The sequence below is a fragment of the Rattus norvegicus genome, chromosome 4, assembly GCF_021556685.1.
Source record: "Rattus norvegicus strain SHRSP/BbbUtx chromosome 4, alternate assembly SHRSP_T2T, whole genome shotgun sequence".
In the NCBI taxonomy this organism is placed as follows: Eukaryota; Metazoa; Chordata; class Mammalia; order Rodentia; family Muridae; genus Rattus; species Rattus norvegicus.
In genome coordinates, this window is record NC_141537.1 from 11,904,211 (window position 1) to 11,922,221 (window position 18,011).

General features: G+C 43.3%; 1 protein-coding gene and 1 long non-coding RNA gene across 2 annotated transcripts in view; one reads left to right on the forward strand and one right to left on the reverse strand.

Moving 5' to 3' along the window:
- Klhl7 (kelch-like family member 7) overlaps positions 1-18,011 on the reverse strand; it is a 55,999-nt gene that overhangs the window by 24,845 nt on the left and 13,143 nt on the right. Inside the window, exons 2-4 of the mRNA NM_001012187.1 lie at positions 3,323-3,425; positions 2,549-2,642; positions 1,789-1,913 (exon numbers count right to left, since the gene is read on the reverse strand). Of these exons, the coding sequence (NP_001012187.1) occupies positions 1,789-1,913; positions 2,549-2,642; positions 3,323-3,425 (322 nt within the window). The remainder of the gene's footprint in view (positions 1-1,788; positions 1,914-2,548; positions 2,643-3,322; positions 3,426-18,011) is intronic.
- LOC148006226 (uncharacterized) lies at positions 12,184-13,140 on the forward strand. The gene is made up of 2 exons (XR_015686296.1): positions 12,184-12,318; positions 12,633-13,140. It is a non-coding gene; the product is annotated as an uncharacterized LOC148006226 (long non-coding RNA).

The following is an 18,011-nucleotide window of genomic DNA, read 5'->3' on the forward strand; positions in this document are numbered from 1 at the left end:
TTCTTTCTAAAAAAAAAATCCTTTGATTACATTCGAAAGTGTCTGATTTACTGTTATTATGCTTTTCAATAAGCCTATAAGTTAATTTTAAATATTTCTTTAATTTTCTTTTATTCAGTTAGCTTTCCAAGTGCCTGAAAATGGTGCTGACAGAGTAGACGCCCCTCTGAAGCCCTTTCCTGCCTTGCTGTGCTGCTGCTGGGGTCAGGCCCTGGGCACTTTTTGTTTTAGGAGCTTGGTGTTCTCTGCTGCTCCTGATCAGCGGATATGAACACTTGGGCTGCACTCACTCTTCTGATTCCAGTATAAACATCCTGTGATAACTAGCTCAAGTTTTTTACTCAATTCTTCTAAGCCTGATTTTTTTTTTTTGAGGGATCTGGGCAATTATGAGTTATCTATCAGCCCCTCACAGCCTCTCAAATTCGCTTTCTGCTTAAAACAACAAAAGTCATCTTATTTTACTGGGCACAGTAGCCTATGCCTTTAATCCCAGCCCTCAGTGGTTGTGGGCAGGGGCAGAGGCAGGTGAATTTCTCTAAGTTTGAGGCTAGCACTGGTGTACACACCGAGTTCCCAAGCCAGCCAAGGATACAGACCCTGACTCAAAAACCAGAGCATCAGCTATAACATTCTAACTGATGAAGCTGGTACTCTCATGACATAGTTGGAAACCAAACTTACAAACATAGAAGTTAATTAGGTGGGACACTTCATACGCAAGCATGCTAGGACAGAAATAGTTTGGTTTTTGTAATCTAATGTATCACTTTTCTCTACAAACAAATTTTGGTGGCAAATACATATGACAAATCTACCAAATCACATTTAGCACCACTCCTGCCATCCAGCGCAGTCTTTATCTAGCTCCGAACCATTCTCATCACTCCAGTCCAGCTCTCGATCTTTAGAGGTCGTGCTCATGAGGCAGACTGTGGATGTGAAGGTCCGAGCACTTTTCCTGTGGGCTGTCCTGCTACTCCTACCTACCCTGGGGCTCCTGTCGTACACCACTGCACTGCTTCTTCCTTTATTGGCTCTCTCCTCTCTCAGTAAAATCCCCATCTTCCCCTTAAGTCAGAGATCTCAGCGCTGACTCAGTCCCAGGCGCCTCTATTCCCTCCATTGTACTGTGCTCTGTCCTGCATCTCTAGCCAGCTCTTTCCCTGAAGCCTGTGAGTGACAGTAGGGTAGGAAAATGCAGTTACAGAGAATGAGTGTTTGCAGGCACAAAGGGTCATCCCACAGGGAAATGCACAGGAAAACTCTAAATTACTTTCTCCGCTTCTTTCAAGGACAACTTATTTACTGGCAGCAATGGCTTCAAGGGAAGAAATAAAGTAGTTCTTCGATTAGCACCTTAGTTTATGACATCTCGGTTTCCTAGAGTAAAACATTAACAATGGAGGCGACATAGGCAGCATGATGTTCCAAGCAAGCAACAGATGACTACAGGACTTAGATCAGGGAAGTTATCAACAATCTTCTCAGCACTCCGTGAGAAATGTTCTTGCTTCTCATATTACACTGCCACAAATAGATGGCATTCTTGTTCCTTGTCTTTGATAAATGAAAACTCATTGTAAAAGCCATATTAATTTTAGAAAATAGTGATACTTATTGCTGCCTCTTTATAAGTTCCTTTTGTATTTTATGTTTAAAATTTAAAAATGTTTGATTGGATAGTATCTTTAAGGTTAAATGAAGAAGCTTACTAATGTGTTTTTTCTTTATTTAAATACACAATGAGGATTTAAAAAAAAAAGCCAGGAATCTAGTATTTCTTACCAAGACAATTTGAAGCATCAACTTGTTCTTTCAAAAAATCAACACACATTTTCTTCACAGGCTCAATCTGGTACTGATTTGCTGCATCTAACAAAGACTGAACATTGTTGCTATTCACAGAAATTCTGTAAGTTAAAGGGAATATTAATTTCATACAAGTTTTAATTGCTTTAATAACAGTACTGTGAAGTACACTGTCCTATGACATCACAGTCCTCTAACCCTCCCATTAAATAACAGCACTGTGAAGTGTACTGTCCTATGACATCACAGTCCTCTAACTCGTCCATTAAATAACAGCACTGTGAAGTGTACTGTCCTATGACATCACAGTCCTCTAACTCTTCCATTAAATAACAGCACTGTGAAGTGTACTGTCCTATGACATCACAGTCCTCTAACCCTCCCATTAAATAACAGCACTGTGAAGTGTACTGTCCTATGACATCACAGTCCTCTAACTCGTCCATTAAATAACAGCACTGTGAAGTGTACTGTCCTATGACATCACAGTCCTCTTACTCTTCCATTAAATAACAGCACTGTGAAGTGTACTGTCCTATGACATCACAGTCCTCTAACTCGTCCATTAAATAACAGCACTGTGAAGTGTACTGTCCTATGACATCACAGTCCTCTAACTCTTCCACTACAGTTTTTTGTTCTAAGAAATCAGGAGCAAACTAATTTGTTACAATGATGTTTTTCTGTGTCAGACCCCAACTTATTCCCCCCAAAAGAATGACCCTTTTCCACTCACCTCGCAGTGTAGGCGAATTCCACCAGCTGTTCAATAATATCAGGCTCGGCATCTTTGAGTTCTACTTCGAAGGACTTAGACTCAAGCATGTTAGCTGAAAGAGGAGAAGAAGCATCAATGGCACTGCACCACCACAGGTTTAACTGAGGATCCAGCAGCTCCAGCTTACAGGAAATACAGTGTACACTAGGACAGTTGTCTCTAAAGGGAAAGAAATGCAAAACCTCTTCATGTTAGCGGCACCCGTTGAATTAATCTAAGAGCGTCCTCAAGTGTAAATGAGAAAGACATAAAATTAGATTTTTTTCCTAAAATAATTCAGCCTCATTCTTCCCCAATGTCCCTCCCAATTCTCACTATTTAACTTGCGGAAGATCAAAGACAGAGACAGGCGCCCCGATGCACACCTGCAGTCTCAGCACTGGGGAGGCAGAGGGAAGAGGACGGACCACTGACAGTTTCAAACCCGCCTTGGCTCCACACCAAGCTCCTGTCTCAAATCACCAAACAAACCTAAGATAAGACTGAATCGTGCAATCAGGGTCTAGGTGTCAGCTAAAAGAGAGCTCTCTTCACCACAGTGTCCTCCGTCCTCCAACTGGGGCTAATGAAGGAGCACTTACTGTGTGCCTGGCAATGCGACTGACCACTTCATTCTCTTTACTGTCTTGTAGCCTTAAGTTCTAAAGAGCTTTAAAAACTAAGAAAAAATGTTTATTTAGACTCTACACAATTCTCATAGAAAAACAATAGTTTTTATCTGGAAATACTCACTTGTGAACATTAAGTTAAAGAAGTGACTGGCTGCAGCCAGGACAACACGGTGAGCAGGTATCTTTCTTTCCTGGACCATGAGGATCACATCACATAATGTTCTCTAGTAGAGAAGAAAAGGAGAATATAAGAACGAGCTCGCCGGTGGCTGCTGGGTTCATATAAAGATAAAGAGGGGATGCGTCCTGGGTTTTGGCACCAAGGCTGTGTTTATAACAAGAGAGTGGGGACATGTTCTATGGAGGTGTGATGAGGTGTGAGGAAAGGGATGCCTTGGCAGACCCATGCTGAGACATCCCTTCTCCCTGAGGGACCAGCCACAGTAAAGTATAGAGTAGAGTTTATTCTGGGAATGGGGAGGGAGCTGAGAGGGTAGTAGGGACAGGGGTGGGGGGAGTAGAGAAATGGAGTAGAGGAGTAGAAGAGTAGAGGCCAGCCATGAGCATGTGGAGAGAAGGGGGAAGGGGGAGGGGAATAGGGAAAGAAGAGACAAAAGGGGAAGAGGTTAAGAGCAAGAGAGAACAAGAGAGTGAGAGGGGGCAAGCAGCTCCTTTATAGTGTCAGGCATACCTGGCTGTTGCCAGATAACTGTGGGGCGGAGCATACCTGGCTGTTGCCAGGTAACTGTGGGGGTGGAGCTTAGATAGAATGCTAACAGTTGCAGCTCAGCAATATTAAGAACAAAGCAGGAACCTATGAAATGCTGTAATGCCTGCATATATTTTCTACTTATACTCTTTCGACACACTTTAGAATGCATTTGTCAAAGACTTAGAGAGTGAGTGTTACATAGTATCCAAATTTGGCACTATACTTCCCAACAGTCAGAAGAAACATGAGTTAGTGTATTAAAAACACATAAATTCTAAGGCCTTTATCATTAGCTTTCAGCAGGGAGGGAACAATTACATGATATAATAGCATATGCAAATTATAATTTTTCAAACATTGCAGTCAATCTATACTTGATTTTTCTAACTTATCAATGCTTGGTAAAATCCAGGGTACATGGCACATTACCCAAAAACACGGCTGTCATAGACATAATGGGAACCAGAAAGGATTCAGAACACACAGAGTAAATGAACTACCTGACTCTTCAGTAATCTTTCCTTAAATAACTTGCCTCACAAATGCCCTTCTGATAGAAGCTGGATAGCAGCCATTTCTAAACGAATTTCTAACCAAGACAACAGCAGTGACACTCTAGGTGCAGGAAGAAGGTACATATGCAATAACTTAAACTTCAAAAGGAAGAAGGAAAGGAAATATATCAGGATTAACACCTTACAGATGACTTAAAGAAAAAGAAATGTCTTTGGGGGCACATCAAAACATATAGTCACAATGAAGCTGAAGATGTTATTTATAGAGCTCACTGAAAATTTGGTGCTTACCATTTGCAACCAGTATTCTAACCACTGCTAGTTAACATATTCTGTCATTCTTTTTTTTTTTTTTTACAGTTTTAAACTTTATGTGTTTGGGTGTTTTGATTTAAGTATGCTGTGTACCACATGACACCTGAGGGGGTCAGATGAGGATGTCAATCCTCAGGGATTGGGATGGTTTTAAAATGCCATGTGGGTGATGGGAATTGAACCTGGGTCCTTGGCTGAGCCATCGTTCCAGTCCCATACTGAGTGGTTTGTAAATCTTGTTGCAAATCAGTAACAGTTTAGTAACTTTGCAAATTTTAAGTGTTTTCCTAGCTAAGTATTTTACTAAGACAGTTTTTGAGAACTTGGCATTTCCTACTAGTTAGCTATTTTGTGCTTATGTGAGTGCACATGTGCATGCATATGTATGTGGGTATACGTGTGTATACATACATGCAGGCATGTGGGCCCATGCCTGTGCATACAGTGGCTAAAGGATACCAATTGTCTCCCTCCTCCCCTCTCCACCTACCTCCACTCACTGACAGTCTCTCAGTAACCATAAAACTTGCTGTTTTGGTGAGGCTGGCCAACCAGAGAGCTCTCAGGACCTGATTCTCTCCACCCTCTGCTAGGTCACAAACACATTTGGCACGTGTGGCTTTTCTGTGGGTACTGGGAATTTGAAATCAGCTCCTCTTACTTTCACAGCAAGTGCTCTTGCCCATTAAACCATTCCACCAATCCTATTTTGTTTTGTGAATAAAAATCCAAGTAAGATGCCAAGGCTTAGGAAAAAGGAAAGGAGGCACCCAAAGCAGACTGAAAGGGAAACAGCTCTTCAGATTTACAGCTGACTTCAAGCCTTGTTAATAAGTTTGTGGGCCAGTACTTGGACTCTTATGCAGATTGATAGCCCCTAAAGCTATTGTTGCCTCTACAAAGAGTAGCTCGTTTACAAGCACTGGTCTCAGGTGACTTGCCATTACCATACCAAAATATGCAAAGTAATGTAGAGAATCGCTTATGTACTGTGTGGACACATCGCCTGTCAAAAAAATACCTACGGCCTGTGGGAAGGACTAGAATAGAAGGTGGGGCATCTGGTAGGCAAAAAGGATTCTGGGGGAGAGACGTGTTGGAAATTCACTCAGGAACATGGCAGACAGAAGCCTGTGGGCTAGGTGGAGATAACCAACCATGGTGGCAGAATTTAGATCAGAATGAACGGGATATTAAGTCATGATCTAATCAGGGAACCAACAAAGCATAAGGCCAAGATGTTTATAAATGTATTTTGACTCTCAGAGCTGTTATTTGAGGGGGAGGAGAGGTTGGTGCCAGTAAGAAAAACTCTTTTTACAGATGGTGCTCAAGACGGAGGGCATGCAATCCAAACCTTTTCATTCATATTCAGTTATCAGACCACCCGCGGGTAAAAGCAGACTGGAATAGCCCCGACAGGAATTGCACCCTTGCTGCTACAGCAAGAGACAAAGGCGGGCGCCTCTAAGATTAGAATGCGAGCAGGAGAGCTTCTGTGGGTCCAAGAACCCAATTCAGTGTAGCTAGAAGACCTGGAGAGCAGGGAGACAGAGCCTGAGGGCTCACTGAGCTGAACACAGAGCGGAAACACGGAAGTTCAAAACACAGCTCTCAGTTAACCCGAGGGCATGGGGCTGGACTAGCGCCACCTTCCCAGAGTCGGGGAAAGTCACAGGGGGTATCCGTGAGTATATGCTGCACATGTGAGAGCCCAGGACTACAGCGGCATAAAGACAAAACTGCGGCCTTTTCTGGGATTCACCCACCCTATTAACCAGAGGGCCAAGGACCACTGCAGTGTCCCGAGCTAAACAATGAAGGGTGACAAAGAACACACAAAAAGAACCCAAACAAACCAAAACTGCAGACAGAGAAAGGAAAAAATAGTTTTAAGGCTGAAAAGAAAAGGAAACTGGATTTAAACTTCACATATACATATAAATAATTCAAAACCGATACCTATAAAGATGGAAGGAACAATTTCAGAGGCTGTCTAGTTTATCATCTGATCGCTTTTAAATGGTTCAAAGACACAAATAAAAGAGAAACGGATGCATCTAAACTCGAACTGGCACAATGCTGATTATGACTATTATCATATGAATAGTCTCATTTTCACCTTAATATTATTATTGACTTCTCAGAGATATAAAGCCTTTAGACAAAAATTTTGAAAATTGAATAAATTAGACTAAAAGAAATGATAAAAAAATTAAGGCAGACTTCAAGAAAGAAGAGACTGAAAAATTAGATGCTATGTTAGAGATCACAGAACAGAGATTGGAAGATTCTTTGAATCTAAATAGGGAACGTTCAGAGAAATCCAATGAAGAAATTGAAATAACATCAAGAGAGCCAGTTCCACATGAGAAACATCTACAAAAGCTTGAAGAGTTAAAATGGCAGCCCATGAGAAGACAATGTATGAGTTAAGTGAAAAGAAAATTATACGAATTCCAGGATTAGAAATATAAAAATTAAAAGAATAAACCCCAAAAGGCCACAGACCCAGGGCTAAGCCCTGCAGCCAAGACTAGCAGGCCATAAAGATAAAGGAACACAGGAAACACTGTTCAGGCAGGACTGACAAGCCATAAAGAAAAGGAATGCAGGAACCAGCCTGAGTTAATGGGACTGATTCATGGGACGTCTGACAGGAAGACATCTCCCCCCAGCTCACTCAGGGCCATCCTCCAGACCCTGATAAGCCCCTGACTTCTAACACGTACTCTTTCTGCTTTGTTCTCACTGCTATGTTTAAATGAGCCAATTGTATGTAACCACGCCAAAACCCCCTAGCCTTCTCTATATAACCCTCTGACTTTTGAGTTTCGGGGCCGACACCTCTGTCTCCTGCGCGGGATACGTGTCGGCCCGGAGATCTCTATAATAGGTCTCCGTAATAAACCTCGCCTTTGCTTATTACATCCAAAATGGTCTCTCTGTGTCTGGGGTCCGCGATTTCCCAAGACTTGAGTAAAGGTCTCTCTGCGTGGGATCTTTCATAATAATGGGGGCTCGTCCGGGATCTGCGCGACTACCCCAGACTCTGAAGACCCCTTGGAGGTGAGTTGGATGTTTGTCTGAGTGTTTCTGTGTGAGCGGCGCCGCAATTGTCAGTCTGTGTCTGTCTCTGTTTTGGTTCCGCCGTGTGTGTATATATGTGTGTCTTAGTACTGGTCAGTGTTAAGAGGGCAGATGGGTATTCCTGCCCTGTGGTAAGAGGGCAGATGGGTATTCCTGCCTTGTGCTGAGAGGGTGGATGTGTATTCCTGCCCTGTGCTAGGAGGGTGGATGTGTATTCCTGCCCTGTAGGAGAGTGGATGTGTATCCCCACTCAGTGCAGCTGCCTTTGTGGTCCGTGAGGACCCCCTGGCTGCGGAAGGGGGGACGCCCCGGGCCCGCAAGGCTGCAGCCCCTGGAAGACGTTCCACGGGCGGAGAACAGTCGGGAGAGCCCGGCTATTGACAGTCAGGAAGACCTGACTCTGGTTTTCTGGAACAAAGGAGATGGAATGCTCCTTTTACCTAGGCGGGAGTGGACGAGGAATCCCACTCCGTCAGAGGTCGAGTTCGGCTGCCTATTTAAATATAGGCACGGACAAGTGTGCTTGGTCGTTAGGACAAGAAGACACTCTGGAATCCTGTTGGGAGGTGGAATCAGATGGTCCATCTCATCCCAAAAGCAGCTAAGGTTAAGCTACAGTTTGGGCCACGTACTGAAGGTACCAGGCATCTGTGAAAGTTGGTTATAAGATGCTTTGTCTTGATATTGTTTGTCTGGCTTGTTTTCTGTGGTATTGTCAAGTGTCTTTTTGGCTTTTGTTTCGTTTTTAAATTTAGACTGACGACTGTGTTTGAAATCTTGGACTGACGACTGTGTTTAAAATCTTGGACTGACGACTGTGTTTGAAATCATGAAACTGTTTGCTTTGTTCGTCATAGAGTTTTACTTGGTCCTCTTGGTGCTTAAGTTAAGAGTTAAAAATAATTTGCTTGAGAAAAATTGTTTTCTGCCAGGGAGTTTTGTCTTTCTCTCTTGAGCCTCCTCCCCAAGGAGAGAGGCCCCTCCCTTTACTCCCCTTGATCAGCCTAGCTGCTGTTAACAGTTGTGTAAACAGACATTAACAAAAACCTTGAGGACAAAACCTCTCGTAAATAAAAAAGTTCCCCAGATTAGGCCGCCTGCTATAGAACAAATATAGTGAGTAGAAAACTTAATTTTATGGACCCCGCTCTAGTGGCGGTGTGTTGGTTGATAGCCAACGTTAAGTTTTTAAAACATAGTGTTTTATCTGTGCTTGTGCTCCCAGCACACAGTAGGGGGGAGTAAAATTAGCTGCGGAGCTGCTACAGCGAGCATGGGGACTTCTCAAGTCTCACCCAATTTTTCTGGCTCTTCAGGAGCTGTTTAAAAGTAAAAGGCTTAAGGTAAAAAGAAACACTATAGAGAGATTTCTTAGTGAATTACTACACCTTGGTTCGCCATCTCTGGGAATCTCACAGTAGACAGCTGAGATAAGCTAGAAAAGGATTTAAATTTTGCTTGAGAACAAGGAATCTTAAAGGCGGAGTTTCAGCCGGTTTGACACTTAGTGCGTAGCTGCCTAAAAGATCAGAAATGCTGTCAACAGGCTATAAAAAAGGGACAGGCTGTGTTAAAAATGCTACATAAAGAATAATCTAAAAAGGCTGCGAGTGAGGTGGGAGAGGACTCTAAGAAAAACAAGAACAAGAAAAGAATTTCTGCTTTTAGTGACCAGACCTTCAACTCTTGCTCACAGAAAGAGGGTGCTCATTAAGAGAAGTTCTTTAAGGAGCCTGCCTTATCTGCTGGCCCTATTCCAAGAGAGGAGCCAGTCTCCAGCATTAAATTACTTTTCTCACTGGTCATCATTAGCATGGAGAATGCCTTTGATCCTATCCCCACAGCAGCCAGTTCCTGCCCCTGTGGTAGAAATGTCCCAGGTTGGGGGGCAGAGAAGCCCCTAAAATAGTTTCAAAGAATCTACAACAAACTGTAAAGAACTTTGTTTTGTTTTGCCAGTTTGAATTTAGAATTCAGGCTTTGGCTGTGGCCGAGGTCAGGATTAATGTTTTCTTTTCCATGGGCCTTTAGCCCACTGAGAAAGTTTGGTAAAGGGCTGCTACTGAGGTCCTGAAAGCCCCAGGTGAACTGGTTACAATTCTTTTGTCAGCTGCTTAGTATCTAACACCCAGGTTCTAACGTCTCTCCATCCTTTTGTTATTAGTTCTTACTAGAAGCCTAGTGTCCTTCAGAGGCTGGGTTTATTGAGAGACAGAGCCACTGAGCTGGCACTAAAGGAAGGTACTCCTTAAGAGAAAATCTAAGTCCGGAGAGACAACCTGTAACAGATAGACTGCCCCTCTGCTCACTTCTCTGTTTCACAGACACAAGGTCTTTTTGTCCCAAGAAAGCCTCCTGGCTTAGCTGTGTGACTAAATGCTATTTGCCCTCTTCAGTGGACCTCTATTCTCAAGATTCCCTTGTTTTCTCACCATCCCATTTGAGATGCTTGTTAGTAACTGTTACAGGTCTTCTTTACCACCGAGGAAAGACGGAATCCTACTAGAGGCCAGAAAAAATGTTCCAGACACGATGGAAGGCCCTCACTTCTGCCTGCTCTCTTCAAACGCCTAAAGGTAGGGAGTGCCAGGTCTGCTGCCAGGCTCCAAGGGTGGGTCTCTGAGGGGCTAGAAAATGCCCCACCAATCTGGCTAAGATAAAGAAAAGATATAAAGAAAAAGTTACAAAAATTTAAAGGGTTAAGTTAAGTTGCTGAGAGTTAGTGTAAGTTACAGAGAAAATAAGGTTAAAAAAGAAAGAGGTAAAAAGAACAGAAAGCTAGAGAAAAAAAGAGACAAAAAAAAAAAAGAAGTTAGAGAGCTAAAGAGAGATAAAAGACAAGAGAAGAACACATACTGGCCACAGTAGTTAGGGAACCTAGGAAGATAGTACCTGACAACAGAAGAGAATTCCTGACTAAAGATCAGTGTGCCTAATATGAAAAAAAAGGACATTGGGTCAGGGACTGCCCCAGAAAGAACAAGAGGGGACACTGGAGAGCCTCTTGGTGCTGGCTATACACAGAGATAGAAGAGAAGCCTGCCCAGTTGTTTTGTGGATACAGGGACCCAATGCTCGGTGCTCCTATGCTCCAGTGGGCCAATATCCAAAGACCTTGAGTGCACGGAGCCACTGACAACGAACAATACTTATGGACTGCCCGAAAAACAGTGGACCTTGGCGTGGGCCGGGTAACCCACCCACTACTTCATGGTCATCCCTGACTGCCCCTATCCCTTGCTCATGAGAAAATTGCTCTCCAAATTGGCTTGCGTGGCTGAAATGGCTGGATGAGGCCATGTATATACATATCTATAGACTGTGTATGTGGAGCTTAAGACCTGTCTCAGTGCACCAGTACCTGATGCTGGGAGATGAATGGCTTAGTGCTTTTCTGCTTGGAACACATCACTCCTGCCAGCCGGGCACTAACAATTATCACCCAATCCAGGACTTAAACTGTGATAGAGTGGCTGATAGAGTGTCCAAAGATGGGACCACTGGTCAGCTGCCATGGACTAGATTCTCCACCGGTTGGGGACAATCTGGTCACCTTGCTGCCCAATCCAGACCTGGAGCCACCACAGCACGAGTGTCAAACACTGACAGAAGCACATGGGTAGAGGAAAGACCTCTGCGACTGGCTGATTGACCCCTGCTGAAAGCCGAGGACCTTGTTCACAGACGGGAACAGTTCTCTTCATGAATGAAGGTCAGAGACAAGTGGGTGCTGCCATGGTGGACAACACAGTGTCATCTAGAATGGCTGAACCCCAACCCCCAGCACATCAGCACCACAGATGCCTTTGCCATCTCTTAGATGCCCTGATGAAGCCAACAACTGTGAGTACTATTCATTGCTCAGGATATCAGGAGGAAAGAGATTCAGTGACATGAGACAGTAACAAAACAGATAAAGTGGCTCAGGAAATGGCTATGCAGGAGCCTATCCTGGTTACAGACCTGCAAGAGACAGCCACTGAAAACTAGGATCGGACTAAGGGATGGCCTCACTTAGAAAAGCCCCAAATTGCTTAAAAGATAAAGGACAATGACACACTTGAGGGGAAGCTATACTCCCCAGAGAACAAAGAAAAGACTCACTTTGCCAAATAAAAAAATAGACTCATTTAAGAGATAAAAAATTTGTCCAAATAGTTAAGTGTATATAATAGACTTTAAGATTTTAGCCAGAGAGACAGTAAAAAATATAAAATACGTCAATAAATAAATGCTTAACAAACAAACAGGACAAAGAGACCTAGAGAGTTTAACGAAAAGTCGAAGTGAACTTCACTGAGATAAAACCAGAAAAATATAATCTCCTAGTGCTTATAGATACTTTTTCAGAAATAGACAGAAGCTTTCCTCACCAAACGAGAGACGGCCTCTACAATCATCAAGAAGATACTGAAAGAAATCTTCCCCAGGTCTGGAATGCCCAAGGTAATCTGGTCAGACAACGGCCCTACTTTCGTTGCCAAGGTAAGCCAGGGTGTGGCCAAGTATTTAGAGGTCAATTAAAAATTACATTATATTTATAGACCTCAAAGTTCAGGACAGGTAGAGTAAATAAATAAAATTTTAAAAGAGATCCTGAACAGATTGACCATGGAGACTGGCACAGACTGGGTGACACTCCTTCCCTCTTGCTCTCTTCAGAGCAAAAAATATCCCTTCCAAATTCAGCCTTACCCCCTTTGAGATCTTATATGGGGCCTCAGCTCCCCTGACTGTATTAGATGATGTTACTGAACCAACATGTCATAGTGCCATAGTAATAATGATTTGTGTGCCAGGCTAAAAGACCTACAGGTGATACAGAAAGAAATCTGCTCACAGCTGACAGCAGCCTATGCCCTGGAGACCCCTGAGACATCCCATCAGTTCCAGGTCGGAAGCAGCTACACTGAGCCCAGACACTCGAGCCTCGCTAGAAAGGACCGTACCTGGTGCTGCTGACCACCCTGACAGCCATCAATTCTCAGCCCTCACCAGCCGTGTACTAGCTGTTAGGGCTGAGAGCTGGGACCTAGAGGGAAATTCAGTCATGTTTGTCCTGGGTTCCATCGAGATAGGTGTGGAGATAGGCTTGATTTCTATTACAAATGATGTAACATTACATATGTTAATACTCCTAACACTTCTTGGGACTGTGCCTCAGGGATCACTACCTATATAAGTTTAGAAGTTCTGAAAGACAGTCATGACCTTGGTGTATAGGTTTAGATAGTGTCCAGATAGAATCCTGATGCCAAAGACTTTTTAGCTGACCTCCAAGAATACCTAACCTCCCTCTCAGAGGTAGTCCTTCAAAATAAAAAAAGATTAGACCTGATATTCCTTAAAGAAGGAGCCTGTGTGCTACACTGAAAAAATGTTGCTTATTCAAGAGTAATTAAGGACTCCATAAATAAACTTAAAAAAGGGTTAGACAAAGACAGACAGAAAAACACATAAGAGATGGTTTGAGAGCTAGTTTAGTAGATCTCCCTGGATGACTACCCTACTCTCTGCTACAGCTGGGCCATTATTAATAATTTTCTTGGTTTTAGTTTTTGGCTCCTGAGTGACAAACAGGTTAATTGCTTTTGTTAAAAACTGAGTGGGTGCTGTGCGGTTGATGGTTGTGAGACAACAGTACCAGTCAGTTAAGACAACTGGTGAGACCAAATAAGACTTGATATCAAAATTCTAAGATTAGAATTATTTAATAGGAGAAGACGGGAATGAAAAGAAAATTATACGAATTCCAGGATTAGAAATATAAAAATTAAAAGAATAAACCCCAAAAGGCCACAGACCCAGGGCTAAGCCCTGCAGCCAAGACTAGCAGGCCATAAAGATAAAGGAACACAGGAAACACTGTTCAGGCAGGACTGACAAGCCATAAAGAAAAGGAATGCAGGAACCAGCCTGAGTTAATGGGACTGATTCATGGGACGTCTGACAGGAAGACATCTCCCCCCAGCTCACTCAGGGCCATCCTCCAGACCCTGATAAGCCCCTGACTTCTAACACGTACTCTTTCTGCTTTGTTCTCACTGCTATGTTTAAATGAGCCAATTGTATGTAACCACGCCAAAACCCCCTAGCCTTCTCTATATAACCCTCTGACTTTTGAGTTTCGGGGCCGACACCTCTGTCTCCTGCGCGGGATACGTGTCGGCCCGGAGATCTCTATAATAGGTCTCCGTAATAAACCTCGCCTTTGCTTATTACATCCAAAATGGTCTCTCTGTGTCTGGGGTCCGCGATTTCCCAAGACTTGAGTAAAGGTCTCTCTGCGTGGGATCTTTCATTAAGGATCTAGATTCTACTTATGGGACAATGCCATTATGGTTCATTTTATGGAATTTAGAGAAGACATACGTGTGTTGATGCATCATACTATGGACATACATTCAGAATCCCGACAGGCCTCTGCCTGGAACTCTGAGAAAGAGGATTCTGAGATTGCACATTTATTGGAATTAGGACAACTGAGGAAACACCTGCACAGACTGAGACTAACTGCATACATCTCTGATAAAAACCCAACAGATGTTTCCACATTACACTGTGAGGCATGCTGCAGGTACAGCACACTGTCCTTCAGGACGAGGACTGTAGAACCATCCATCAGCCTCTGAAGGAATGCATTACAGACGAAAGCTGATGTTGCTTTGGCCTATGTGTCCACTGGATACAACCAACTTCTTAGACATTACATCATGAAACCTGTCATAGACAGAATTTATAATCCTAAAGGCCAAGCAACTATGGAGAGAACTAAACATATTTAAGAGATGCTCATAGAGCGGGATGATTAAAAACCTTCCAGGGATAAATTAAATGTTTTGACTTTGAATTTTTTAAGTCAATGAAGCAGGTAGCAAAGCTGTTAAAAAGCTCTGGATTTTAGAAAGAACTGCTGAATTAGGTCAGCCTATTAGAATCCTAATTGGAAATGGAAAAACAGAAGCATGTTGCACTGGGAAGGAGATTTTGCATTTGCTCCAACAAGAAAAGGAAAGATAGGTTTTCTAACATGTGGTGGTTTGAATATGCTTGATTGACCCAAGGAATGGCACTATTTGGAGGTGTGGTCTTGTTGGAGGAAGTGTGTCACTGTGGGCTTTGGCTTTAGAACCCTCATCCTAGCTGCCTGGAAGCCAGTCTTCTCCTAGCAGCCTTCAGATGAAGATGTAGAACTCTCAGCTCCTCCTGCACCATGCCTGCCTGGATGCTGCCATGGTCCTGCCTTGATGATAATAGACTGAACCTCTGAACCTGTAAGCCAGCCCCAATTCAATGTTGTCCTTATAAGAGTTGCCATGAGGGTTGGAGAGAAGATTCAGTGGTTAAGAGCGCTGACTGCTCTTGCAGGGGTCCTGAGTTCAAATCCCAGCAACCACATGGTGGCTCACAACCATCTGTAATGGGATCTGATGCCCTTTTCTGGTGTGTCTGAAGACAGCTACAGTGTACTTATATATAATAAATAAATCTTTGGAAAAAAAAGAGTTGCCTTGGTCATGGTGTCTGTTTACCTCCAAACTGTTGGAAATCAAATTTGACCCCTGAAGATTTTGGCTGTAAATAGGAAGAAAGAAATCAGCAAGACCAACATGGCATGTGATTTATGAAGCTGACCCTTCTACACTGGCACAGCTCTGAGACTGGCTGAGACCTCGGTGTCCCTATAGTGCCGTAAATCCTGTTGGCTGCAGCATCCTCGTGACTCAGTGCACGCCACCCTTTCTTATGGCATGGATGGGGTTTAAATGGCTGCCTGGCTTTACACTCCACACTAACTTAAGATGCCTTTCACCTGTTCAAGAGCAGAGAATTATCTTTAACTGGTATGTGCACGGTGCACATTCTACATGGATGTTATACGGAACTGTGTATTACTTGTGAGAGTTTGTGTTTTCAGAGGACAAGGACCAGACACCAATGAAGACAAACGCGTAGCCGGGGGATCCAGTCTCACATACTGCCCACCTCAACTGCTGTTTCATCAAAACTTCCACTGTTCATGAACCCAGTCCATAAGTGCTTACCACAACAGAAAGCAGACGGAAGGAGTAACTTTGTTTAAATTCTCGCTAAGACAAATCTCTAGAGGTCTTAGTTTATTCTTTCATATTTATTATAACATTTCATCTGACCTATGTTATCTTCAGCTATGATATGGGTTATGCTTGTCTTAGTTTGGGTTTCACTGCTGTGAGGAGACGCTATGACCACACCAACTCTTATTAAAACATTTAATTAATTGGGTCTGGCTTACAGTTTCAGAAGTGAAGTCCATTATCATAATGGCAGAAAACATGGTGGCATGCAGGCAGACATCGTGCTGGAGACAGAGCTGAGAGGTCTACATATCAACCCACAGGCAAGCAGAAGGGGACTGTGTGTGTCACTGGGTGTAGCCTGAGTATATAAAGCCTCAAAGCCTGCCTCCACAGTGTAAGAATTCCAACAAGGCCTCACCTACTCTAACAAGGCCACACCTCCCAATAGTGCCACTTTTACTCTCCAAGTATTCAAGCACAAATCTATGGGGGCCATACCTATTCAAACCGCCACACTTGTCAAGATAAATTGCTGCCTTCGTTACTGTTCTATTGCTGTGAAGAGACTATATCTAAAGCAGCTTAAGGGAGGAAAGCATTTATTGGAAGCTTGCGTACAGTTTCAGAGGATTCATCCTTTAGTCCTTTATTAACAAGACAGCAGCCAGGCATGGAGCAGGCAGGCAGAGATGGAACCCAGTGTGGGCTTTTGAAACCTCAGAGCTCACACCCTTGACACACCTCCTCCTACATAGGTTACATCCATTTCAACAAAGCCTTACCATTCATTCATTCATTCATCCATCCATCCATCCATTCATTCATTCATCTACAGGGTTTCTCGTTGTAGCCCTATCTGTCCTAGACTTGCTCTGAAGACCAGACAAGCTTTGAACTCAGAAATCCACCTGCCTCTGACACCAGAGTGCTGCATTAAAGCTCTACCTCTTAATCCTTTCCAAATAGTTCCACTAACAGGGGACCGAAGAATTCAAACATAAGCCTATGGGGACCATTATCTTTCAAACATTCCACTCCCTGGCCCCCATAGGCTTGTAGCCATATCATAATGCAAAATGCATTCAGTAGAACTTTAAAAGTCCCCACAGTCTTTCAGTTTTAAGACTTCTTAAAACTCCACAATCTCTTGGAGACTCAAGGAGTCTCTTGGAGACTCTTAACTGTAACCTCCTATCAAAAAGCAAATCACATACATCCAACATACAATGCACACAATATACATTACAATTCCGAGAGAGGAGAAAGGCATAGATAGTAAGGAAACAATGGACCGAAGACTGAAAACCAGTAGGGTAAACTTTGTCTGATGTCAAATGGTTATTAGATGCCTCTTCCTTTCCAGCTTTGCTGACTGCAGCACACTTCCTTCTTTGGGGCTGGTTCTACATCCTGTCTGCATACCTACTTAGCAGGTACTCCCTGGGTCTGGCATCTCTGAGAACTTTCTTAGGGGTCTTCAATGCAATTGGGTTTCATTTTCATGGCTACATACAATGGCCTCTCTGGATCTCCATGCAGAAACTCCCCTGCCACCAGCCTAGCTTAACAGCCTTCTTGAACTGCAGAAGAAGGTTCTACGTCCCTTTCTTTCGTGTATGTGCCTTGAAAAAAACCAGAACCAAGTGGCTGATCCTGCCAAGTTTTTCCGCTTGTTGGAGACAGGAACTGGCTCCCTCCTTGACTTACATTGACTTGCTGATGGCTTCTAGGTTACAAGATTAACTGGGTGCAGCCTCACCCTGAGGGTACCAATTCCTGTACTCTATTTTGAATCAAACCTTTCTTTAAACATCAAATCTCCTGGATCACAAGACTTGGTTCTAGTATTGCGCTTCCTGGTACTCTTTTTCTCCCCAAACTGTACATTTTGTATTTCTCTTAACAAGTTTGCTTCTTTTCATTTTAAGTTTCAAAACTGGGACAAGTGGCTGGTGTGTCTATTTAACATGAAAATGAACCTGGCCTCCAAGTTCTCCTTATCATCCCTCTGTCCTTACCTGCCTGTTACAGGGTATGACTGGCACAGCCTACCCTCTTTCTCTGTTACAAAGTATGACTGGCACAGCCTACCCTCTTACTCTGTTACAGAGTATAACT